Source organism: Myxocyprinus asiaticus, chromosome 17, assembly GCF_019703515.2.
Source record: "Myxocyprinus asiaticus isolate MX2 ecotype Aquarium Trade chromosome 17, UBuf_Myxa_2, whole genome shotgun sequence".
In the NCBI taxonomy this organism is placed as follows: domain Eukaryota; kingdom Metazoa; phylum Chordata; class Actinopteri; order Cypriniformes; family Catostomidae; genus Myxocyprinus; species Myxocyprinus asiaticus.
In genome coordinates this window covers 32,104,513-32,130,162 of record NC_059360.1, presented here as the reverse complement: position 1 = coordinate 32,130,162, position 25,650 = coordinate 32,104,513, and the positions used below count along the sequence as shown (strand labels likewise).

General features: G+C 38.1%; 1 protein-coding gene across 1 annotated transcript; it reads right to left on the bottom strand.

Moving 5' to 3' along the window:
* Nucleotides 1-1,160: 1,160 nt before the first annotated feature.
* On the bottom strand, nucleotides 1,161-21,074 carry LOC127455116 (bifunctional 3'-phosphoadenosine 5'-phosphosulfate synthase 2-like). Its single transcript, XM_051722719.1, has 12 exons — nucleotides 20,870-21,074; nucleotides 12,887-13,001; nucleotides 11,681-11,916; nucleotides 11,217-11,355; nucleotides 9,828-9,946; nucleotides 8,779-8,892; nucleotides 8,262-8,373; nucleotides 6,260-6,465; nucleotides 5,526-5,661; nucleotides 3,956-4,224; nucleotides 3,583-3,812; nucleotides 1,161-3,377 (listed from the first exon to the last, which is right to left on the bottom strand). The coding sequence occupies exons 1-12, from the start codon at nucleotides 20,894-20,896 to the stop codon at nucleotides 3,236-3,238; spliced, it is 1,845 nt and encodes a 614-aa protein (XP_051578679.1). The 5' UTR covers nucleotides 20,897-21,074; the 3' UTR covers nucleotides 1,161-3,235.
* Nucleotides 21,075-25,650: the final 4,576 nt, after the last annotated feature.

The window sequence follows — 25,650 nt, the reverse complement described above, 5'->3', positions numbered from 1 at the left end:
TTAAAAGTGAAACCATCTGTAAACAATTGTTGGAAAAATTGCTCATGTCATGCACAAAGTAGATGCCAAAACTATAGTTTGCTAATATTAAATCTGTGGAGTGGTTAAATGTTTTTTTGAAGGAATATACTTCAGATATATTTTATGCATAATAATTTCTAGGGGTGCCAATAATTGTGGCCAACATGTTTTGGAGAAAAATATTTATTTCATAATGAGATATTTCCCCTCTTTCAATTGTTTTACTTCAAGTAAAGGTTAGATTTTTGTGAATTTTTTGAATGAAAGATCAAAAGGATAAACAATGCAGATTTTTTTTTCACAGCCTTCTTTGCTCATATTTACCAAAGATGCCAATATTTTTGGCCACTACTGTAGGTCTACTACTCTGGAAAATCCATGCCGTAACACTGCACATCGTGTACTATATACACATTGTACCTGTTTAGGATTTTAGAGCACTGAGCTGCAGTTAGCAAATTTAAACAGGGTTGCCTGGAACATTGTCTCTCATGTTCTGATCCACACTAAGTCTAATTGGGAATCCACTAAATCCATTTGGGAATGACTCAGGTCCTGAACAACACTCACAGTCTTGCCCCCTAAGCCGATCCATCATCTGAGGAGTTATTCACCTGTGACAAATTTTGGGACCTAAGTTCCTGAGCACATAATGCATGCACTTAGCCATGAGCTTGTGTACTTCAGGTACTTTTAGGACTGTATGGAAAATAACACAGTATTCACACTCCTACTAATGTATCTCACTAATGTTTTAAAAATGTATCTTCTAAAAATGTCCAACAGTGTATGTATTTATATGCATCACAGGAGATTTGTCATTTTTTCTTCTGAAAGTCATGAAAATTCCTACCACAGTGTAATTTCCACCACATCTTAAACTCTGTGTCGTGTATAATAAAATTCAGTGTTGGAACTGACGGTAATGGAAATTACATTTTAAACGTTTTTGAAATTAAATGGCCTTTGTTGTCTTCCTAAATTCTAATTTTATAGCTAACACTAAACGTATCCTAAATACACACAATTAAATACTATTTTTAACAATTTAGTGCATAATTTGGCAAAATTGCATCTTGACTGGAAATTACCCCCAATTTAAATATTCTGCTCACAAGTAACAGGCTGATTTAGGCTACCTTGATTTTTATTTGTTTTCTTCAGACATCACTATATCAATCACACGTCTCATATTTCATCTCAAGCATACTTTTCACAGACACTTTTGTCGACCTGATTAACAGCATATACACTAACTTTAGAATAAATCTTATATTTATTTTTTGTTTATTTCACTCTGTTTAAATTTTCACAGATTTATTCATGTAATAATTTGTATTTTTTATAATGGATTTCATAGTTAAATATTGAATTATGGATCTGGATTAAAAAAAAAATCTATGCATTAAAGGCATATACCAAAAATGATAAAAAAAAAAAAAATAAAAAAATAAAAAAGGAGAAACATTTCTAAAATTTAAATAAAAATGCCAAAAATGAATGATGAAGGTATGATCAAATGTTTCCAAGTATTAATGTGACCTTCATATAACAAAAAGAAACAAATATGTTTGTTTGAAATATGTTTGTTTAAATTAAAATCAACTACTAGGGACTTGAAAGTGCCTGAAATTGAAGAAACAAATATAGTATGTGAGCTGGTGACCACAGGATGGCGGTAAAGAGTCATAATTTCTGTGGCTGTGTTGTGGATGGCCTTAAACTCGGGTTACGCAATCCATCTGTTAAATGTAACTTTTGCCCTTGTTTCAGGGAGCAGAAAGAAAGTTGTACATACACAAACACTGTGAGTTGCATCTAAAGAAGCAGCCATATGGTCATGGTTATATAACTACAGTACAAAGATTTAATTAAAAGAGATAAGATATACAGTCTAAAATTATATCATACTGCATAGAGACTGATAAATCTTTAATAAAACAGTGTGATTCATTATTGTCTTTGAATTAATACAATAAATATGTTCCCCAGTATGTTTTCCCAATTTGATTCCCAGATAACCCTTGAGAAAAAAAAACTTTCTATATAAACACAATCATTCTGGTTACATAGTGAAATCCTACCCTTGCACTGGCAGTATTTGAACTTCATTAACACTGCTCTGATAAAAAAAAATGCTTCGTTTAGATTATAAATGATACACCTATTTAAATGCATTCAAAAGCATCCAAGGCACCTTATATCATAATCTCTTTGGGATTGGCACACTCTTAATCAGGTTTAAGGCACATTAGTTTAAGTTTCACAGTTGACTAAGTTTTTTTTATTAATTTTTTATTTGTTTTTACCTACACATCACTTTCATATTCCCCTTTTTTTTTAAAGTAAATTTGCATAAACTGACCTTCTTTAAAGTAATAGTTCACCCTAAAATGAGAATTCTCTCATCATTTACTCACCCTCATGCCATCCCAGATGTGTATGACTGTCTTTCTTCTGCAGAACACAGACAAAGAATTTTAGAAAAGTGTCTCAGCTCTGTAGGGCCATACAATGCAAGTGAATGGTGGCCAGAACTTTGAAGGTCCAAAAAACATATAAAGGCAGCATAAAAGTAATCCATATGACTCCAGTCATTAAATCCATATTTTCATAAGCAATATCATAAGTGCGGGTGAGAAACAGATAAATATTTAAGTTATGTTTTACTACAAATCTCAACTTTCACTTTCACATTCACTTCTTCTTTTGTTTTTGGTGATTCACATTCTTTGTGCATATCTCCACCTACTGGGCAGAGAGGATAGTAAAAAAGGATTATAGTAAAAACAAAATGTACTTAAATATTTATCTATTTCTCACCCACACCTATCATATCACTTCTGAAGATATAAATTTAACCATCATATGGATTACTTTTATGCTGCCTTTATGTCCTTAAGTTCTGGCCACAATTCACTTGCATTGTATGGGCCTACAAATCTATGTTTGTGTTCAACAGAAGAAAGAGAGTCATACACATCTGGGATGTCATGAGGATAAGTAAATAATTAGAGAATTTTCATTTTTGGGTAAACTACCCCTTTAAGGCCAAAGGTAACACATTTTAAGTGCAAGTGTGCACCTTCATTATTCAATGCCTTACACTAGTGTACTGAGGTATTCAAAGTGCAAAAAACATATTTCTTCAAAACTCAGTGTTCTTGTGAGGTTTCTGTGTTGGAATGTCTTGTAACGGGCTGTTGATGTGTCATCAGTGATCTTTCTGTAGGGAACTGTAATACTCAGTCAGGATCTTCCAGGCTTTGGGAGCCATGAAGCCATCAGGAGGGTTCTCTCCACTGCAAGCCAGCTTGCGCATCCTGGTCCCGGAAATGAACTCGAATTCGGCATGCCTGAAAAACAAATGAGGAAATGTGTGAAACAAAAGGAGATATGGTACAGGCAGCCAACTTTCAAGCTCCAGAATCATGTATGTGTGTGTCATAACTGTACACCCCAGATGGAATGAAATGAAAACTTCCATAGCCACAATTTAGTAATGATTATTGAAAAGCCCCCTGCATTGTTTTAAATTCTCATTCTTGACTCCTGTCTCACCTGTCCTTGTCATAGAAGTCCATGGACTTCTTGGTCTTATTGTATGCTGCCACTCTGAATGGGATGATCTCTACAGAAGTGAGTCCAGGTGCCATGGACAGAACTTTAGCCCCGTGAGATGGATCATACAGGTCCTGCCCTGATTCCGGATGGGGCATTCCAGCAGGATCACGGCCCACAATGTAAAAATTAGACCCTGCAACCATCCTTGCACGACAGTGCCACTGGACCTAACATACACATAGACAGAAGGTTTAATAATAAATATCCTACTTGTTACTTAGTTTAAACTGTGTAAAGGGAATTATCATTTCTAAAATTTCTATTTATCTGTCCATGGGCAAACCTGTGTGTAACAGATCACGCTACTTACTTCAGTCGGTCCTGCATACAACATGGGGGAGGGAAAGATGGCCACAATGGTGGAGTGTGGGTCTAGAATGCCCTCCTCCAACACGGCCGCATGCTGTTTCATCCTCCAGTCCAGAGGAACATCATCATCTTTGGTCCAGCCTCCCAAAGGATGCAACAGCAGCACGGGCCTTCGATATCCGCGTTCCTCTAATCGTCGACGCGTGTCACTCATCAGCAGAGCGTGGCCATTGTGCACTGGGTTCCTCAACTGAAAGGCAAATACGGCATCTGGGAAAACAATGGAATTGTCTTAGGGTTTTAATTGGTTGTTGAGTTAACATGCTTACATTACAGGCCAGAATATTATTAGTTTCACAAGAGGGCGCTAAGAACCTGTTTGGCAAAAATGTACCTCCAAGATAAAGAATGAATGATTTTTAATGGAGATTAAACTTTAAAACATAAACTAAGTTTAATATGTCACCAGAGGATTACTCTTTAAATGCAGTTACTTATAAAGTTATTATGAGATCAGATCAATACTAAAACTGACCTGATGTGCTGTATTCACTGGTCATCTCTTAAAAGGGCACATCGTAATTTTTTAGTATTACTCTTAAAGAAATTCATTTTAATTTTGAGCCATATGTATAAAATCATGAGGACTCACAAGAGATGAGGACTCTAGTCATATCAGTAACCTTGTAAAAGCTGTTTTATTCTACATGGAGAGAGTACCCTCATGGGGGCCACCATGTTAGGATCATTTGACCAGCCGAATACTACTCACTTAAAGGAATATTCTGGGTTCAATACAAGTTAAGCTCAATCGACAGCATTTGTGGCATAATACTGAATATCACAAAAAAATTTGACTCGTCCCTCCTTTTCTTTAAAAAACAAACCAAATTCAATGTAAAAGTGAGGCACTTACAATGGAAGTGGATGGGGCCAATTTTTGGAGGGTTTGAAGGCAGAAATGTGTAGCTTCTAATTTTATAAAAGCACTTACATTAATTCTTCTGTTAAAACTTTGTTTAAAGTTGTTTAAATCGTAATTTTTACAGTCATTTTAAGGGTTTATTTTTTTTTTTACATTACATTGTCACGGTAACGAAGTAGAAAATTGGCTGAAACTTTCAACTGAAAAGTTCGTAAGCAATTTTATCACAGTAAAATCATGTTAACATGCATATTGTTTATGTCTCGGGCTATACTTTTGAAATAGTGAGTATTTTAACATTTATGGATTGGCCTATTCACTTCTATTGTAAATGCCTCACTGTAATCCAGATTTGTGCTTTTTTTAAGAAAAAAATAATTTTTGTTGAAATCAGTATTATGCCACAAATGCTGTCATTTGAGCTTAACTTGTATTGAACTCGTAATACTCCTTTAATCACAGTAACCACCCTGTTTTTTAGATATTTTAACTCATAATTTATTTTATTTTTTTCATGGCTGACTGTGAATAGTGTGTTTGAAAGATGCTGCATCCATGCCCCTAGGTGTCAGTGTAAGTCCAAGATGACATAAACACCTGTTCTGAGTCCATCCTTAAGTATCCTCATTGATGCATCTGCTCTTACCTGCTTTCATCTCTTTAAATTTCTGCTTTAGCTCCCGTGGAGTGAGACGGTACTGATCCAGACCATCGTTCCATCTGATTCGCTCAAACACCTCCAACTCACCCCCTACCAGCCAATCACCACTCTCCATTACCATCTGCAAACAAGTAATTGGTTAAAGTTAGCAGTTTGACATGTGTATTGGTGCTAAACTGACACAAAATATGTATTTTACATGTTTACAACAATAATAAAAACACTGAATGTGGTGAGCATGCTGCAAAAATCTGCTATGTTATCTGTAATGAAAAAAAGAATGGTCTTATTTTCTAATTATAGGTTAAGGTAATTAAATGCATAGCTAGTTGGTGCATGTCAGTCGAAAATTATTTTCTATAGAATTGATTGGACCCCCCACTAAAGTGCTTATATGGAAAATAACAGGCCTAGTGAACTCTTGATTTACAGTCTGGAGTTGCCTTTATTGCTTTGGTGTGATTTTATCAGGCAGTATGATACTTTTATTGCTGTGGTGTGATTTTGTCAGCCAGTATGATATTGAGTGGCAGCTGTGATTATGTGATCAGTGCATAGCAACAGCAGGACTCTCTTGAAAATCAGCTAATCTTAGTTGTTTCCCATTAGAAATACAAAAGTACTTTTACTTAACATATTGAGATACTTAAGAGGTTTCCACAATGATTTGGTGGGTTGTTACATATCTGTTATCATGGTTGAGAAGTATTTAATAGTACCTTTATGTAAGGGTGTTTTGGAGAGCTTGTTCCCCATTGGCGAGCACATCGCTCTTCCTTTCGATGCTCAAAGAACTCCGGGTTCCGCAAGATAGCCACACGTTTTCCCTGGTACTCTAGAGCCACAGCCACTCTGCCATTTAAACGTTCTTTTATCTCCGTAGCAACAGGAAGAACAATGGGTACTGAGAGGTTGATTGTACCACCTGTATTTAGGCATAGTTAAGACCATCCACATTAACTAGAAATAATTAACTAAATGTCTTTCTCTTGCACATTTTTGCACATTTATTAGCAATTTTTAATAACAAAAACACTTGTTCCCTTTACTTAGCCTGTAAAGTCTAACTTTGACTTGTATTCTTTCCAAACTTAATTTGAATTCGTAGCTCTGTTCACTCTTAACTGGCACTAACAATGTATGTAAACACATATTTGCTGTCCAGTTCTCTTGCATGCAAAGTAAATACTCCGAATATACAGTCTCCTCCCTGTCTGATGTTTGCTGTACTGTATAGGTGACCAACCCAATTAAAACAAACATAATGTGTGAGTTTCACAGGATCCCAGAAAATTGCATCATTCCAGCAGCTCCAGCGCTGGCACATGGGAATTTATGTATAAAACATATTTTAGAATAATAGTGCAGAGCCTTGATCAGCTTTCCACTGTTGGTATAAATATCATCATTGTCATAACCTCCTGAGACCTGAGCATGACTGCTGTGTGAATTTTCCATTTGCCTATTTGATTTGTAACTAGTGGCACCTAATAAGCATGCAAAAAAAAAAAAAAAAAAATGTTTCTAGAGACAATATTTCTCCTAAAAGTTGATGGTAACATATGTGGACTGCGGGACTAAGTTGTAAAATTGTAAATAATACCAAGCTATAGAAAGTCTGATTTTCTAAATTAAATAGTTTATTATGATTCCAGGAGTGTTGATTATTCATGTTTTTGAGACGTTACAGATAATACATCAGAAATTACCATAATTAATTCTGATTTAAAGTAATGGTATACATCATCCAATCACTGCCAACCATGTTAAAAATGTTTTATAATTTATATATTCTGAATCTATGTACTTATTACCATTGTCCCATGTCTGCCAAACATATTGAGTGGTCCAAACATCATCTGCAGCCTGAAACTGAACTTTTGGTTGGATTTTAGGAGTGAATGCACTTAGCTGCATAGAGAGCTATAGGATACTCCCTTGAGTTAACCTCCAGTGTGACGTCTGTCTGCACTGGTTTAGAACAGTTCGAAATGCACCTTCTTTTCATCCTAACTCCAAATAAAGCCTCTGAAAACCAAATTTTGTAGCTTTTGGATGAACCCATTGATTCTCAATGTGATACTGCACTGTAAATATAGGATTTCTAAGGAACATTTTTGCTGAAGTACACATTAGTGTACATTATGTTTAGCAGCATGGCGTTTCACAATAAATCGCTCAAATTTTAAAAAAGGCATATTGGATGAACCTGAGACTCTAATCTTTCGACTCAAACAGGTTTCGATGTAAAACTTTATTAAAGTTTCTTACCAGATGTAGTTTTGTTGGCCTTTCTCCCAAAGATAAACTCAGCTGTGATTGGCGACATGTTGTTTTGTGACTCCGTACATCGAAAGTTTAACCCTTTACTGACAGCCCAGAGTCTTCTGAACTAATATCAGTCAGTTTAAATTAATTAAAATTCTTTGTTGCATATAACGAAGCCAAAATACAACGCCCATACATGTGTACACAGGGTCACACGAGGATAAACAAGATGTTAACCTACATCTTTAACTGTACCAAGAGACCGCTGATGACTAGAAAGCTCGAGACACCTCTAAAATAGTGTTGAAGGAGTAGTTCAAGAGTAGTTGAAGGAAAGTGAATGGTGACTGAGACTAAATTTCTACCTAACATCTCATTTTGTCTTCCATGGAAGAAAGAAAGCCGTACAGGTTTGGAACAACATGAGGGTGTGTGTGCTTTTTTGTTTTTTACCATCCAGTAGGGTGTTGAAATGAAGAACTTGTAGGTATTCTCTCTCCCTCATGAAGCCGTTAAGAGGGCTAGCCCAACCTTCAGCCAACACCTGCACCCATTGTAAATCCAACTACACACACAAATGCATACAATATGTTATGTTTATGAACTGAACATTTAGCTAGCATTATATTCTTGAAAATGTCAGCTCTAATTGATAGTCTGTATTAGGAGGGATTATCTTTGGCCAAACTCCACGTTAATAATATAACATCACAGAATAATAAGAGAGATCACATTAGTTTGAACCTTTCATAAACAGTATTCAAATTGCTATACTTTGGAGTGTCTTGAATACATTTGCACTGTAATTAGGGAAAAGTAACACCACACTGTTCACATGTTGATAAACCAGTTATGTGTCATCTTGTCAAATATTCACTCATGTTAATAAACATAACATTAATGAGCATGAACACTTTGGAGTGGATCCTGGCCGTGAGGATGAATGCTACTGAGATGCTGCGATGGTTACTTTGGTGATGCTGATAGAGGGCAGGGTGCTGGCATCTTCCTGTGCCAGCTTCAGTCTGTTCTCAGGCACAAAGAGTTCATTAATCTCCTCAACAACTCCACTGGGAATGATGCTCTGAGAGAGAGGGAGGGAGAGACAAATGACACTGGTGTTGGTGTAATGTATAATAAAGTTTCACCATAAAAAGAAAACAGGTGTTGTTACTTGATGAGATCAAAATTTGTTCATTATTTATTCACTCTCATGTCATTCCAAACCTGTATGACTTACTTTTTAACATGGAACACAAGAGGAGACATTCTGAAGAAAGTTTACGCTGCTCTTTCCCATACAATGAAAGAGAATGGTGACTGAGGTTGTCATTCCCTAACATTCTGCTAAACATCTCCTTTTTTGTTCAATGGAAGAGAGTAAGGCCATGTTCAAACTTTTTCATTTGAAAACGCGTTGATTTTGATAAGTTTAGGGCTCTCGTTCACACTGGAACAGCGTTTTCCTCCACCAAAAATTAAAAGAGTTTTCAAACAAAAGCGGATTAGTATGAACCTGTCCTAAGTAATATGGGTTTGGAATGACATGAGGGTAAATAATGAGTAAATAATGATAGAATTTTCATTTTTGGTCGAAGTACCCCTTTAAGGAGCTATATTTATTTGTTTTGACTATGATTTTTTACTTTTCTCACATTTTATTGCTAAAATCCAATGTAGTCAGGTTTGTTCCATAATATTAAATTACTTTGAGTTGGAAAAAAACTATATATTGCAATATGTCACAGTTTTGAATCGCAATACACTAAAATAAAGAATTGCGGTATCATGTTACGACCCAGATATCAATATAATATCACATTGCCTGGTCTGTGCTAATTCCCACCCCTGTGTAAAACATCCTGCTCTATCTGTTGACCTTCAGTCAGAAGTGTATCCAGTTGCATCATAGGACAGTGGTTTAGACCTTGAACTTGTGACCGTGAGGTACTCACAAGATAAAGGCACATGCACCAAAAGAATGAGGGAAATGACAAATGAAGGTCATTCTCGACTAACCTGCTCCTTCAGAAGATCCACCAACTGCTGGATGCAATCATTCACAGTGAGCTCTCCGGTCTTTAGAACCAGCTCAGGAGCTTCTGGACCCTCATACCCTGAATCTATACCAGTGAAGCCTGAGCAAAGGAAGAAGGACAGGAAAAGTAAAAAGGGGAAAATGAGGTTGTGTAAGTAGATGTTTTGTAATGGCCATTTTCAGCTGTCTGTCATTTACTGTTAAAAGTGAAGTGTGTGATTTTTTGGATGTTAAAATACTTTCTCCTACTCCAGAATAATATGCAGAGACAACTATGAGTAAGCCATTTGTAGGTTCAGTGTAAACACTGCGGTACTATGAAAACAACTTTGTGCATCCTGACCAGACCAACATAGTAACATTGACTCAACCAATGGCATGGAGTTTAGGATGGGACTATCTTGCTGTCCAACCAATGGAAGAAGAGGGATGTATTCTGGAAACTTGTTTGAAAACAGTCATATTTTTTAACCTAGTCTCATAGAATGAATGTTAATATAACAAAATTTTTGGAAACTCAGTTGTAAGTGCCACATTTTACATTTTCCGTAGTTTCCTGGTAAAATTAACACTAGAGGCGCTACAACAACGGTGTGTTTTATTCACTTTCACACAAATCATGACTACAGCGGCTGATTATAACTTTATAATCACTTATTTTTTGCTGTATTACTCACACACTACTTGTTATAAAATCTAAACACTTTTACTATAACGCATCATTTGAAAAACAATCCATTTTAATTACAGACCCACCTACATTTACACAATAATTCCAGTGTGATTAACTTGTGCTGTAGCTTGCCTGAAAGAGTGTTGGACTCGGAAGGCTCCGAGGCTCGACCCAAGCACTCTAGCTGACATGTGAGATGAAAGTGTCATAGGAGTGACATGAAATGAAGTGGCTGCTTCAGAAAACTAGCTTTTCATGTCGCATTTGCTTTTTTGGACACTATCGGTTAGGTTTAGGTGTTGGTTTAGGGTAAGGATGCCTGTTTTGTTTACCTCTCTCATTTGTTTGTTGGTTATGTTTAGGTTAAAGTTTTAAGATAGGTAGGTATGTTTTACATATTAAAACCTCCATCTAATATACATCTTAAAAACCTCATCTGATTATGACACCATTTCACTCACTTTTCGCGCCCCCTGCTGGACATTTCATTGGGAAACTGCAGCAAAACGTGTAAAGCACATCATTTTTCATTGCAAAAATTTTGCCAGTCACAATATGTTTATTAGATCAAGCTGTTATTTTTGCAATTCAGTTTTGTGCTGTTAGTAAGACAGAAATTACATATTCCAACTTTTGTAATTTTGTAAATGTTTGACTGTATTGTACAGTAGCAGATTTAAAGTGTGTGTTATATTACCTTTAATCTCTCCAGCTCTTGCTTTCTTATAAAGTCCTTTAACGTCTCTGCTCTCACACACCTCCAGAGGAGCATTCACAAACACCTCAAAAAACGGCAAGCCAGCACTTTCATGGATGCGCCGGGCGTCCGCACGATCCTGCAATGGCAGGATTTTATCCAGGTTAATAATACATTTCAATAATTAAACAGTACACACAGTTTTCTAACTCATTTTGCTTGCACTTTCCTTTGTTTTTGACCATGTTTTGACATATACTGTACTTTTTTGTCCTGTTTGTCTGAGGCTGTTTAGAAACCCTCATGTTGTATAGACCTTACAAAAATGTCCCAGGTCAAGTAGTATTTATGGTGCCTCTAAGTGTTGTAATGTAGGTTAATTTGTTTTAAAATGTTTTAAACATATTAACAGAACTCACTATATAAATACTAAAATGCTTGTTTGTGGTGGTGTGGTTGCTCACTTTGGTAAATGGTGAGATGAAACTTGTGATGCAGACCAGCCCAGCATCTGCAAACAGTTTGGCCACCTCAGCAATACGCCGAATATTCTCCTCTCGATCCTCTGAACTAAAGCCCAAATTCTTATTCAGGCCGTGACGGATGTTATCACCATCCAGAGAGTAGCATGGAATGGCGTGGGACACCAGATACTCCTCTAATGCAAAGCCCACCGTTGTTTTACCAGCCCCTGACAGACCTACACAAGCACAGCAGACGTAGCAGCAAAAGCAATGAAATAAAAACAATGTAAATAATATTAGGTTTCAATGTAACCATACAATTTTAGAAAGTGTGTATGACTTTTGGTTTGGTGAATTTGGGTTGCTTCTTTATGGTTGTGAACATGTGCTAGTTATGTTTGTTTGTTTTGAGTGCTTTAATTAGAACAGTGAAAATTACTGGTTAAATGAAAAATGATCTTTTTCCTGATAACCTAGGATGACACCTGAAATATAAATCAACCTGCTGATGCAACTGTTGCAGGTTCACTCCCAAGCTGAGGTGATCTACAGTCTGTACTGAAGTTCACAATAACAGGAATTTTAGTCATATCAAAGTCCCTTTCAAGACAAGTCTGTCCACTCGGCGGCCACAATGGCAACTATTTTCTATGGATACAAGTGGCATAAAACTACAGCTCCTAACTACTTGAATGGGGAAAGACTGATGTCTCTAAAACCATTGGTCTTTTACCTGTAAGGCAGTACTTCCTTTATATATCCGCCATATTGGGCGATCCAATTTCTCTCATTCATTTTAATACAAGTGGTCCAGCTCGGGCTAAACAGTCTCTGGTCATATTGCTTTTAATTGTTGTTTTCTGTGTAGATTGGCTAAACCACACACTGTTCTACTTGTTTGGCTATACCTAGTGTTGTTCCCAGCCATGTTTACATATAAAGATATGGAAAGAATTGTTTATTCAAAATGAAACAAGTTAAATACCAAATAACTGTGGTTTCGTGTCAGTCATAGGCCTAATTGCTTTATCGGTGTCACGTTAAATTACGTGCATCATATTTGAAGATGCTTTGCATTAAAATACATCTTACATAATTGCAACTGTCTTTAAACAATTACTAAAGCATGTCGTACATTTGGATGATTTCATAATTTAAACTTATTAAAGGTTTGGCATTTCATTGATTTGTGTGAGTGTGTATTACCTGTGAGCCAGACTGTACACCCTCTGAAACCTTCTCTGGTTCCCACAACCTGCCCTCTCTTACTGCGGCTAACATGGTGGGCTTGATATACCACATTAGTTGACCTTTGCAGATCCTGCAAACACACATGCATACATACAAAAGTTTAAAGCAAACCTGTCAATATAATACAGTATAATATAACATAATATAATATTATTTTTTTCAAGTTTTATTCAATCAAATTAGCCATATCAAAGAATTGACTCTATTCTAATTTGATTAATTTGCTACCCACATAGTATTTCATTTTTAAAAAGATGAGGAAAGAAAGGTGTAAGTGTCCAATAAGGTTAGTAAAATTAGTCTATCGGGTTTCTTTCTGAGAGGAGCAAGCCCACTGACATCTAAAGATGTAAAACTTCATGTGGAGCTCTGTAGCAAAGACAGTTATGTTTACATTTCACTCAACAGATATACAGAATATCTACATGTCTATGGATACAAGTTTGAGCACACAGACACAGGATGAAAATAAAAGAGAAGAAAGATAGAAAGAATTTGGGCATTCTCAGGCACTGCAAAAACCCTCAAATAAACACCAAGATCTATTCTCAGAGCATCAGTCTGTTACTCTGATGAGTAATGCCTAAAACAGGTTTGTATTTTCATTATTCAAATTCTACAGATGTTACTGTGTATAATGATGTGAGCACCATGAAAATCACTTTAAGGCAATCAACACCTGCTTCAAAATGTGTATTCAGATTCTAGAGATAGACAGCAAGAAACAGAAATAGAAACATTATAAACTATTTCTTTAATGTTGCTTTATTTCTCTTTTCATAGTTTGGAAAATCCATAACATGAGCATAAGAAATAGCTACGACTGTAGAAAACATACAAAGAATTTAAAATATAAAGTAATCAGCTCTTAACATATCATTGTGTGTGGTGTGTATAGGTATTGCTATTATCGATGCAGTCTTGTTTGGCAGAACGCTCCACCCTACAATCCCCCTCTGCTCACCACCTGCCCAGCAGTCACCCTCCAGAAATCATCTCTCTCTAGTAGAAAGAAACTGGAGATTCACCAATAAGTTATGTCTGTACTGTGGCAATAACGGACACTTCATAGTCACCTGCCCCATGAAACCTGCACGCCCCGCGGTGAGTTCTATTACAGCAGTCTATTCAAGCAATGCTCTTTTATGCAAGGGTAAATGTGTCCTCTGCTTACACGTCTTTAACAGTCACCGCACAGTCCTTGACTCCGGGGCCACAGGGAACTTCATCACAGGCAGCCTCTGCAGCAAGCTCTGGCTCTCAAAGATCCCCTATGATACCGACCTCCCCATTCACTTCATGACTGATAACCCGCTGGGCAAGGGATACATCCGTTACCAAACCACCCCGGTGACACTACAGGTGGGCTTTATGCATCTAGAGGATATCGAGTTTATGGTTCTGGAGGGCTCAACCACGTTTATCATTCTGGGCCGTCCCTGGCTGTCCGATTACTCCCTCATTCTTTCCTGGAAGACCGGTGAAATCCAGCAATGGGGGCAGAACTGCTTTAAGGCCTGTATTCTCCCAGTACTCCATCATCAAGGGAGAAAAGGAGAGAATCTGTCTACTTTCAAGCCTGTAAAGGTCTTCGCAACCACCATCGAGAGCCCAGCCAGTGACAGTCCCCTGAACATACCTATCTGTTACCGAAAATATCTTGACATTTATTGCCCCAAGAAAGCTTCCCAAATCCCCCCGCATCGACCATGGCACTATGCCATTGAGCTACTACCGGGTGTGCCTCTGCCCAGAGGAAGAATCTACATTTTATCGCTTCTGGAACAGAAGGCCATGGAGGGATACATCAAGGAAGCTTTAGCTCAAGGTTATATCTGCCCATCCACTTCCTCTGCCGCTTTGAGCTTCTTCTTCGTCCAAAAGAAGGATGGAGGTATGAGGCCATGCATTGATTATCAGGGCCTGAACAACATCATGGTCAAGTACCGTTATCCCCTTCCCCTCGTCCCCGCTGCCTTGGAATTGCTAAGAGGAGCAACGGTCTTCACAAAGCTCGACCTCCGCAGCGCTTAAAACATCGTTCGCATACGAAAGGGGGATGAGTGGAAGATGGCCTTCATAACACCAACTGGGCACTATGAGTACCGGGTCATGCCGTATGGCCTGGTCAATGCCCCCTCCGTATTCCAGGGCTTCATGAACGAGGTGTTCCAAAAGTAAATCCATCGCTTTGTCCTAGATGATGACATCTTGATTTACTCCTGGAACCAGACCGACCATCATCAGTACATAGCCCTGGTGCTGGAGCATCTGCAGGAATTCCAGTTGTTCCTTGAGCCGAGAAGTGCTCGTTCCATCAGAGTCACATTCAGTTCCTGGGCTATAACATCAGCCCACAAGGGATCCAGATGGATGAGGGGAAGGTGGAAGCAGTCAAGTCATGGCCAGTTCTGAAAACCATCAAGGATCTACAGCGTTTCCTGGGATTTGCAAACTTTTATCGAAGATTCATTCTGGGTTTTAGTTCCATAGCCACCCCTCTGACCTCCTTGCTCAAGAAGGGACCCAAGAACCTGTCCTGGACCCCTGAAGCCTCCCTCGCCTTTGCCAAGCTGAAGGAAACCTTCACCACTGCTCCAGTGCTTGTCCACCCAGATCCCAAGCTTCCTTTCGTAGTTGAGGTCGACGAATCCACCACGGGTGTGGGAGCGGTGCTTTCTCAGCGGCAGGGGAACTCATCTAAGCTGCACCCTTGTGCCTTCTACTCCTGGAAGTTATCTCAGGTGGAGCAGAACTACGACATAGGGAACAGAGTAACCACTCGCCATAAAGCTGGCCCTGGAAGAATGGCACCATTGTCTCGAGGGTTCCCGTCACCCTTTCTTGGTCATCACTGATCACAGGAATCTAGAATACCTCCAGAAGGCACGCAGGCTGAACCCACATCAAGCTCGGTGGGCCCTGTTCTTCACCCATTTCCAGTTCACGATCTCCTACCGCCCCAGGTCCAAAAACACTAAGGCTGATGCCTTGTCTGGCAGACACTCTCCCGACAACAATCCTGTGGAGACAGAAACCATTCTGCCCTCGGAGATTTTCATGTGCCCCATACAATGAGCTTTAGAGGACCAGATCACCCAAGCCTCTGTCTTGGATCCTGCTCCGCCTGAGTGCCCCGAGGGCAGATGCTATATTCCTGCCACACTTTGGGCCCCCATCCTCGGTCACCCTGGTATCCACCAGACCATCTCACTCCTCCAGTCCAGATACTGGTGGCCTCGTATGTCCCGAGACGTACGCCGTTTCGTCCTAGGATGTCCTGAGTGTGCCATCGCCAAATCTCCTCGCCACTTACCAGCCGGCAAACTCCTCCCGCTGCCCGTATCTCAACGTCCATGGTCACACCTGGGAGTTGATTTTATCACCGACCTACCCGAATCAGAGGGTAATATTGTGTCTTAGCTGTTGTGGATAGATTCTCCAAGGCTTGCCGTTTAATCCCTCTGAAACAACTACTTACCACCATGGAGACTGCTGAACTATTATTTCATCATGTATTCAGAAATTTTGGACTACCCGAGGATATAGTGTTGGATAGGGGCCCACAATTCATCTCATAGGTATGGCGCAACTTCCTCCCTCTCCTAAGTGTGACTGTGAGTCTTTCATCTGGTTACCATCCACAGACGAACGGGCAGGTGGAGAGGAAGATCCAGGAAATTGGCTGCTTCCTGAGGACGTACTGCCATGCCAATCAACACAGCTGGAGCCGGTTTTTACCCTGGGCTGAGTACGCACAGAACTCCCTCCGGAAGGCAGCTACTGGCCTTACCCCCTTCCAGTGCGTACTCGGTTTTCAGCCAACCCTGTTTCCCTAGGCAGGGGAACCATCAGAGTTTCCAGCTGTGGACCACTGGTACAAGGAGAGCGAGAGGGTATGGAATGCAGCCCACGTCCACCTGAGCAGGGTAGTACGGTGCCAGAAGAGCCAGGCTGATGTCCGGAGATCAACAACCCCTCAGTACCAACCTGGACAGAAGGTCTGGCTCTCAACCAGGGACATCCGGATCCGTCAACCCCGCAAGAAGTTAAGTCCCCGGTTTATTGGCCCATTTCCCACTGTTAAGCAAATTAATCCTGTAACCTATCTACTCAAACTTCCCAGCACTTACTGTATCCACCCCAGTTTTCATGTCTCACTATCAAAACTTCACCGACCCTCTTTGTCTGATTCCCCCACAGAGTCCGGTGCTGCTGATGGCCCTCCACTGCCGCTTCTCCTGGATGATAGGCTGGCCTACACTGTCAATGACATCCTCAACTCCCGACTTCATGGTAGGCGCCTTGAATACCTGGTGGATTGGGAGGGTAACAGCCCCGAGGAATGGTCGTGGGTTGCAAGGGAGGACATCCTCGACCCCGCACTGCTCACCAGGTTCCACGCCTCACATCCTAACTGCCCAGTGCCTTGGGGTAGAGGTAGACCCAGACGTCAGGATCGTCGGCCCGCAGTAGCAGTCCGTGGAGGAGGGGGTACTGTTATGAGCGCATCGGGCTCTCCCTCACCGTCAGTCACCCGCTCTCACTAGCCCGAGTTTTAATCGCGCACACCTGCAGCCCATCATCACCTTGTTAAGACTTGCACTTAAACCCCACTCTCACACTCTGTCAGCATCTTGCCTTGTTGAAGGTACCTTGGACTTACTTTTCGCTCTGCCGTAGTGGAAACGGCTTCTCTGTTTATTACTTACCTGATAGTCAACGATCTGTTCTGGATATACAAGATAAGTGACTCTGAGTATTCAGAAGATACGGCATATCTACTCACCTGTGTTAACCTCACCTGTTTGTCAACGATCTGCTCCAGACATGCACGATAAGTGACTTTGTGAAACCCGAGTTTACTGCATATCTACTTACATGTTTGAACCTTGTCTGTCATACTACGAACCTCTCTGAACGTGCTGGAAATGTGACTTTGAGAACTCTGAATGTACTTTATGTCTTAATATACAAACCTGCTTCTCAGTTTATGAAAGTGACTCACCTGGGACCCTGTCTGAAGTTTATGTTACCTGTTTTGTCACGTGTTGGTTTGGAATTAACGATTTGTGTATTTGTGCCTACTGCCTTAGTTCACTGTATGATCAAAGACTGTGTTCAAAGACTTTGTACCTTACCTGAATACTCACCTCACATTGCTTACCTGCCTTTCCTGTGTTCTGTGCAATAAACTCCCGCATCTGGGTTCATCTCAGCTCCCGAGTTGGAGTGTCCTTACAGTGGTCAGTGTGCAGCTGTTGTAGCTGTGATGATGTGGCTAATTCACTTTTTTCACACTCTCTCTCTCTGATGTATTTCCTTAGACTGAATTCCCCGCAGAGTGACTCGCACTGAGAACTGAGGTAGAAAAATACTGGGTTTGTGTGGGTCGAGCTGCAGGAAAGCCAACGCTGGTTTATAAACAGACCATTGAATTCATTAACTAGAAATGTATCTGCCTCAACTTTAGACAGGACATACACCCTTACACAAGATCAAAACTGAAATTTCCAGTGACTGTTACATGACAAAAATGAATAAATCATGTCTTAACGACTATATGTAGGAGCATGAAGCAGGTCTCCGCTCTGTCAATGATGTCATTTATCTTTACACACAAATATACACACAGCCTCTTCTTCATATCCGTCTCGAATTTGTTTGTGGAGTGCTTGAAAAAACAAACTGATTCATTCACTATAAACCCTGCTGGCTTCCACTTAATCCCACCAAACAGACCACCTCTCTCAAACGCACTCAATCTTTTTTCACTCTTTTTCTTTCTCTGTTAAGCCAGCCCTGTAGTGCTAGTAGGCTTTTATGAATGAATTGTGTTGAAATAACAAATAATAACTTATGAATGGCTGACAGAATATCACCTGTTAGCCAAAGGATCTATGTTTTGCTTCAACTGTCATTAAAATTGATGTCTAAAATATGTAATTTTTAAAACATATTGAAACAGCTTATGAAGCTTTATATGTTAACAACCAGTGTTTACCTTCACCCTAGTGTTTTGATTCACTTTTTATATAAAGTTTCATATAAAGTTTATAGACACAGTGTAAAGGTATATGGTCTATGTGCATGAAATCTCCAAAGCAACCAATAACAATAGTTTATTTTCTCATGAGCAGTGGCCCTCAAAAACAACTGAACTCTGATCCATGGCCTGGATGAACTGACATGAACTCCTGAAAGTAGAGTTATACAAACATGAAGCACCTCACGGCCTCTATTACACAGTAATAACTACATGCAATTATATATTTATTATATCCCCATATTTACACTTGTAGTATTTGTACTATTCTGGTAGAGTCTCTTTGTTCTTGAACTTATATTTTTAAAAATGTATTTAATTTAGTTTTTAACATTGATTTATATATATATATATATATATATATATATATATATATATATATATATATCAGATGTGACTATATAAGCAAGGTAAGCAGTGCTTACCTAACAGAAGGGTGAAAAAAAGAAAAATGACACAATGAAATATTTTAATATAATTGTTAATATAAACTACTGTTTTCGTTCAAATTCATCATCTTCTCAGTTGAGCAGTACAGAGAGTTATTCATTTATTCACTTTGGTGCTACCCTTATTTATAAGCACTTTATGTAATGCTTTCTCTGATTCCATTGTTTACTGCCCTTTCATTCAACACTACGTTCACTCAAATTGAATCACGCCAGCTACTACAAATGACCAAGGTAAGCATGCTTACCAAAATGAATAAGCCAATCAGAAGCTCCATCCTTCAGTCACGCTATCTGATAGGCTAGATTTTAATTTTGTGTCAACACGTTCAAGTTCACGTAACTAATGCTTTATTAAGCGCTTAAATGGATATCTGCAGTGAAAGCATTGACGACCTACGCGGATTTGGCAAAGTTAATTTCAATAAAAAATTGAGAAATAATCGAAACTTCAAGCGGGCGACTTTTACAACAAAGTGACGGAGATGTTCATTCGCAAGGAGAGATGCATGGATTTTGTTCAAGTAAAGGTAAGTTAATGTATTTATTAAAAATCTGCATTATTGTATCATAGATACTAGGACATTGTTTCTGGTTAGTCTAAAGTCTATGAAGGGGTGATCTGGCAATCAAGTCCTTCTTGTGTTATGCTCTGTCTGTTTTATAGTTCTAACGTTAGGTGTCTGTTTAAAAAGGTTAAGATTGTTGTCAGATTAGTTAATAGCCGCTGTCCATTCCAGTGGTTCTAAACTGTGGGAAGAGTGACGTGTGAGGCCTATGATGTTGAAACTACTGTATTAACTGGCAATCTTTTCTTTTTGTTGTATTTCAAAACAAGCTCTTCTGGCACTATGGTTCATTGTATGATTTTATGGACATAAACATGCTCGGCTCAATATATGACAGTCTTTCATTTGTGTGATATGAACAATATTACTGTACTGAATTTAAAACAATATATAAATACAATATACTGTGTGTGTGTGTGTATATATATATATATATATATATATATATATATATATATATATATATATATAAACGTATATATATATTATTATTATTATTATTATTATTATTATTATTATACATTTTATATAATTATTTTTAATTGGTTAATTTATTTTCTTACAGAATTTTTTTTTTTTAAATCAAATGTTAACTTCTGTAAGAGTTTTACTGGCCAGGTTGTCCAATTCTACACTTACTTGCACCAGAGTATCTCCCCAAGTGATTGCATGCAGTTATATAACAGTAACCCATGAAAACAAAGAACAAATAACAAAGTTGGCGGATATTACGAAAATCTCCTTGTTCATGCATATCAGACATTTCCTACTCAACAAATAGAATTTCAGTATTACATCAACAAGCAGAAGATGGCCTTGTTAAAAGCACTAAACGCGAGATTCGCCAGCTACGGTTGTTGTTTTCTAATCTCACCGTGTTTTGGGTTGTGGTTCCAGGCATGTCGCTCCGGTGGAGTGCGCTCGATTATAGACCTTCGCTCGGAGGCGGGGCGGACTGAGAGTGCAGGTGAAGTTTTTGAAGGTAGTTTGTGGAGAGACGCGGAAAAAGAAGCGTATTTAAGTGGGTTCCGAGACACGTCGCATTCCGGCAGCCCTGCCCTCGTCCCACCTCCCGGTACTTACGATCTGCATACGGTTGAGTAGGGCAGTGTACCGGTACGGAGGCACGGAGGAGGGATCAAGTGCGCTGTGGGACAGATGGGGGCGGACAGAAGGATATGAAAAGTGCCTCTTGTTCTACATTCATGCGTAAAATAAAACTGAATCTTGAACTGGTTCAGAAACTGGCTTTTGAATAATTACATTCCTCAGTTCATTTATCACCAAGAAACTTTCAACTTGACACAAGTTTGCTCTCAAAGCACCGTTTATTATAGCATAATTTTTAATGCAAATACAGAAACAATAATTGAAACAACACACAACCCTTATTACAGAGCGTCAAGAGTCTGAACCCGAGACAAAAACTTCCAACGGGATCTGTAATTTTACTCTTTAATATTTGACTTTTGTATCTTTTTATGAGGACCTTATCAAGTGTCAGGACAGTCGTTACAAGACTGGAAGTACTAACCCAAATGTAGCAAAGCAAAAAAGTACCCTATAGAATGATGCAAGAGTCAAACCTCTCCCAAATCACAAGACCAGCACTTAAATAATTAGATTTAATTAAAAATAAAACCCTAAAATGTTTGGATCGTTTGTGATGTGATCATAAACGTTTCCAGTACATTTAACTTTTATATCAAACATCCTTCATTTCATTAATATAAAACATTTTACATGCATATTAAATCTGACTAATAAGAAATGTATCACCTGTTGAGAAATATTTTTTATAAATGCGATGGGCTTTTATAAAACCAAACAGGCATGAGACACTGGCCAAACACTCCTATACATACAGTAAGTTTTGGATGGTTCAACCAAAAATAAAAAATCCTCTCATCATTTATTCACCCTCATGCCATCCCTGATGTATGACTTTCTTTCTTCTACTGAACACAAACAAAGACTTTTAGCTATACATTTCAGCTCTGTTGGTCTATCTATACAATGCAAGTGAATGGTGAAATAATGGACAGGGAGGAGAATTTATAATAAAAAGGACTTAATATTTATCTGTTTCTCACCCACACCTGTCATTTCGCTTCTGAAGATATAGATTTAACCACTGGAGTCTTATTGATTACTTTTATGCTGCCTTTATTTGCTTTTGCACCTTCAAAGTTCTGGACACTGTTCACTTGCATTGTATGGACCTACAGAGCTGAGATATTTTTCTAAAATCTTTGTTTGTATTCAGCAGAAGAAATAAATCATACACATCTGGGATGGCATGAGGGTGAGTAAATGATGAGAAAATTTTCATTTTGGGGTGAACTATCCCTTTAAATGTGTTTTTACAAAAATCTTTGGTCTGTAAAATGTAATTATATAACTGGTTAAAGCATAATTAGAAATAGGAACGTGAGTGGCCCTGCAATCTCCACCAGTACCAGCTATTTATAATGGTGCAGACTTTATAACATGGCACAATCACTGATTCATAATTTAAAAAATGCAGCATTGATAGAATTTTACCTTTAAACATGAACAATTATCTCTAGATTATAGGTTGTGTAAAAGACAAAAATAAATATTGTTAGACAAACAATAAAACAGAGCATGAGAGGAAGAAAGAGACAGAATCTTGCCACTAAAAATTTGATAGCAATTTGATGCTCCAGATAATCTCACCTAAATTGTTCTGAACGCACGTTCTTCTTAAGTATCTCAAATTGCACTTCCACTTTTATTAAAGAGCACAGATTACAAATCACATACGTCACTGTGACTTGCAGATTACAAACAAAGCATGCAATTCTTCCTACTTTTTGCCAACACTGATTGTAGAGGAGTACTCCACAACCTTTTAACATGAACAAAGGTAAACTTTTAGAGAAAAACAAAGAGATACGTTATCAATTAAGGTAATTTCCTCTATGTCCTTATACTGAGACTGAAAGAACCACTTAAACATAGCTATCTGCATAAGAGAACCTGCAATGCCCTGCCCGATATCTAATCATTAAAAAAACATATCTATCATGAATGGGCCTATGTGTGATTTTGTGAATGTGTAGATCAAAGGCACTGACTGTTAAATACATATTTGACAAAGCTAACTGAAAGCTGAGCATGTAAGATAAATGCTAAACAAACAAACATTTTCACTGAAAACACTAGGATCAATCAGGCTCCACTGGCAGGAGGAAAATTCACCAATGATGAGGAAACTTATTCTCATTTAGTCTGCATTGTTGTGATGTTGTCATAAAGTAATATTGTGAATGGTTTAATTCACTTAGAGAATTCGGAAAGTTTGAAACTTAAAGGAATAGTCCACCCAACAATGATAATTCTCTCATTATTTACTCACTCTTATGCTTTCTCAAACTCGAATTACTTTCTTTCTTGTTTTTCTAAGTTTTTCTAAGTTTCATACTATGTTTAACTTGACACAGCGATCTAGAGAGGTGTGTTTATGATGTGACGCAACCAAAATGAGACGCTCCAAAAGTGTCCGTCTGATGCATATTTACATTGAATATCCTTAGAAAAGCCCTTGTAATAAATCTGTCTTGGAAAGATTGACAAATTCAATTGCAAAATGGATTGCTGTGGACTGTAGGCCAATGAAAGGCTTCTAAAGCCACTATTTGGACTGTCTTATGAATGCTTTACTCGTCTGCCAAAATAATGGAATGCATTTTAGTTATTTGAATTATATTTATATAAAAAAATAAATATCATTATATAAAGAATTATTGTCATTTGGGGGGTTTCTCTGCAAATTTGATATATAGGATTAATTGTGATTAATTAATTGGCATGTCATGTAAATAATTTGATTAAAAATTTTAATCGATTGACAGCCCTAGTTTATATCCATTCAATGCAAGTCAATGGGGAGCAAAAATTCCAAGCTCCAAAAAGAACAAAGGCAGCATAAAGGTAATCCATGTCATGAATCTGCCAAGGAGACTGCAGATGGCAATCTTTATAGTGAATAAGGAGCTACATTTTGATCTGTTTCTCACCCAAAACCAATTGTATCACTTCAGACGATATGGAATAAACCTTATGGAGTCTTATGGATTACCGTTACGCAGGGCCGTAACCGCAATATACATTGAGGGGGACAAGTCCCCTCCAATAATCGGATATGGCCAGATTGCCATTTTGAATTGAAAATATATCATGTACAATACATGATTTGTATGTCATTCATAACTGTGAATGTGAAAACATTAACAGAGCAGTTTTCAGCGAATCAGGCTTAAGACAAAGAGCTAATGTGTGTATATTGTAAAGGAATTGAATGAATTTGGTTATCTGGCAGGCTTTTGAAGGAACATTTTCGAAAATTCACATTGTTAAAGAAAATGATTGGTAAAACAGAAAGTAGAGCATTATTATCACCCCCAGATTAGAACTAGAACATTAAACCTGACTTGAGGCTTGCATTGATTTTTTAGGTTGTGACAAGGACAGACTAGTGTCTCATATTGTAGTGCAAATAGTATTAGGTAGTAATTAACAATCAATTTAAGATTGTCTAAATAATTTCTTCATGTCTTTAATTAATTCTGAATATTGTACAGCATCTCCTAAGAGTCTTCTTTTAAAAAAGACCATTTTATTTTGAGTATGTCTTGTCAGGTCTGTGCTCAAAAAATGAGCCGCCAGTTAAAGGAGTCGTTCACCTAAAAATGGAAAATGTACTTTTACTCCCTCATTTACTCACCCTTATGTTGTCCAAAACCCACATGCTGTTACTATTACTTGGAACATAAAAATAGATATTTTAAGCAGCTCTATTCCATAGAATAGTTTGTAGTGAGCAGGAGCTTTCAAGCTTCATAAAGGACAAATACTATAAAGCACTATTAAAGTTTCAGTATAAAGGCATAATAACAGTAGTCCATATGGCAAGTGCTTCATGGAAAAATGTTCAAAGCTTTCTGGGGCCATAGAAAAGCTTAGTGTTGTATGGACTACTTTTATGGTATTTTAATGATGCTTTTTTTCCTTCTCTTTGGACCTTGACAGCAGTGGTCAATATGAACTGTTTTTGTATGGAAAAGAGCAGCATTAGGATTCTTGAAGAAAATATTGTTTTAAGATTCCACTGGGGAAAAAACAATGAGGGACAACTTGAGGACAGTAAATAATTTTGTGTATTTTCTTTTTGCAAGCCAGCTGATGTCATGCCATTTTACAGATACATCAGTTATTAAAAGAAATTCAAATTATATTAATCTTTTCTTTGATACAGCACAAAAAAGAAAGAAAAGATGACTGAAATAGGCAAATTGCTAGCAATGCAGACACAGTGTTTGTCTTACGTAAAAAACATTTATTTAATAAAAAAACATAATTTAAAACCAAAAATTATCAAATTTTGATAAACTTTAACACATTTAAAGCCTTTATTCAGAAAATTATTGCATTTGCCGCATTTACTATTTTAAAGGACCGAGGACACACACGACCCCCCCACCCCCAAAATGGTTTGGTCACCCTCCCCCCCAATGTTCAAGACATGGTTACGGCCTTGCCTTTACGCTGCCTTAATGTCCTTTTTGGAGCTTGGAAGTTTTGGACCCCTTTGTATGGATATAAACACATAATACATCTTTGTTTGTGTTC

Coding starts and splice junctions, on each gene's coding strand:
- LOC127455116 (XM_051722719.1), bottom strand. CDS start 20,896: ATGCCTGGAACCACAACCCAAAACACG. Junction 8,893..9,827: donor TGGATCTTCTGAAGGAGCAG/GTTAGTCGAGAA, acceptor CCTCTCTCTCAG/AGCATCATTCCCAGTGGAGT. Junction 5,662..6,259: donor CAAAACACCCTTACATAAAG/GTACTATTAAAT, acceptor ACTTGTTTGCAG/ATGGTAATGGAGAGTGGTGA.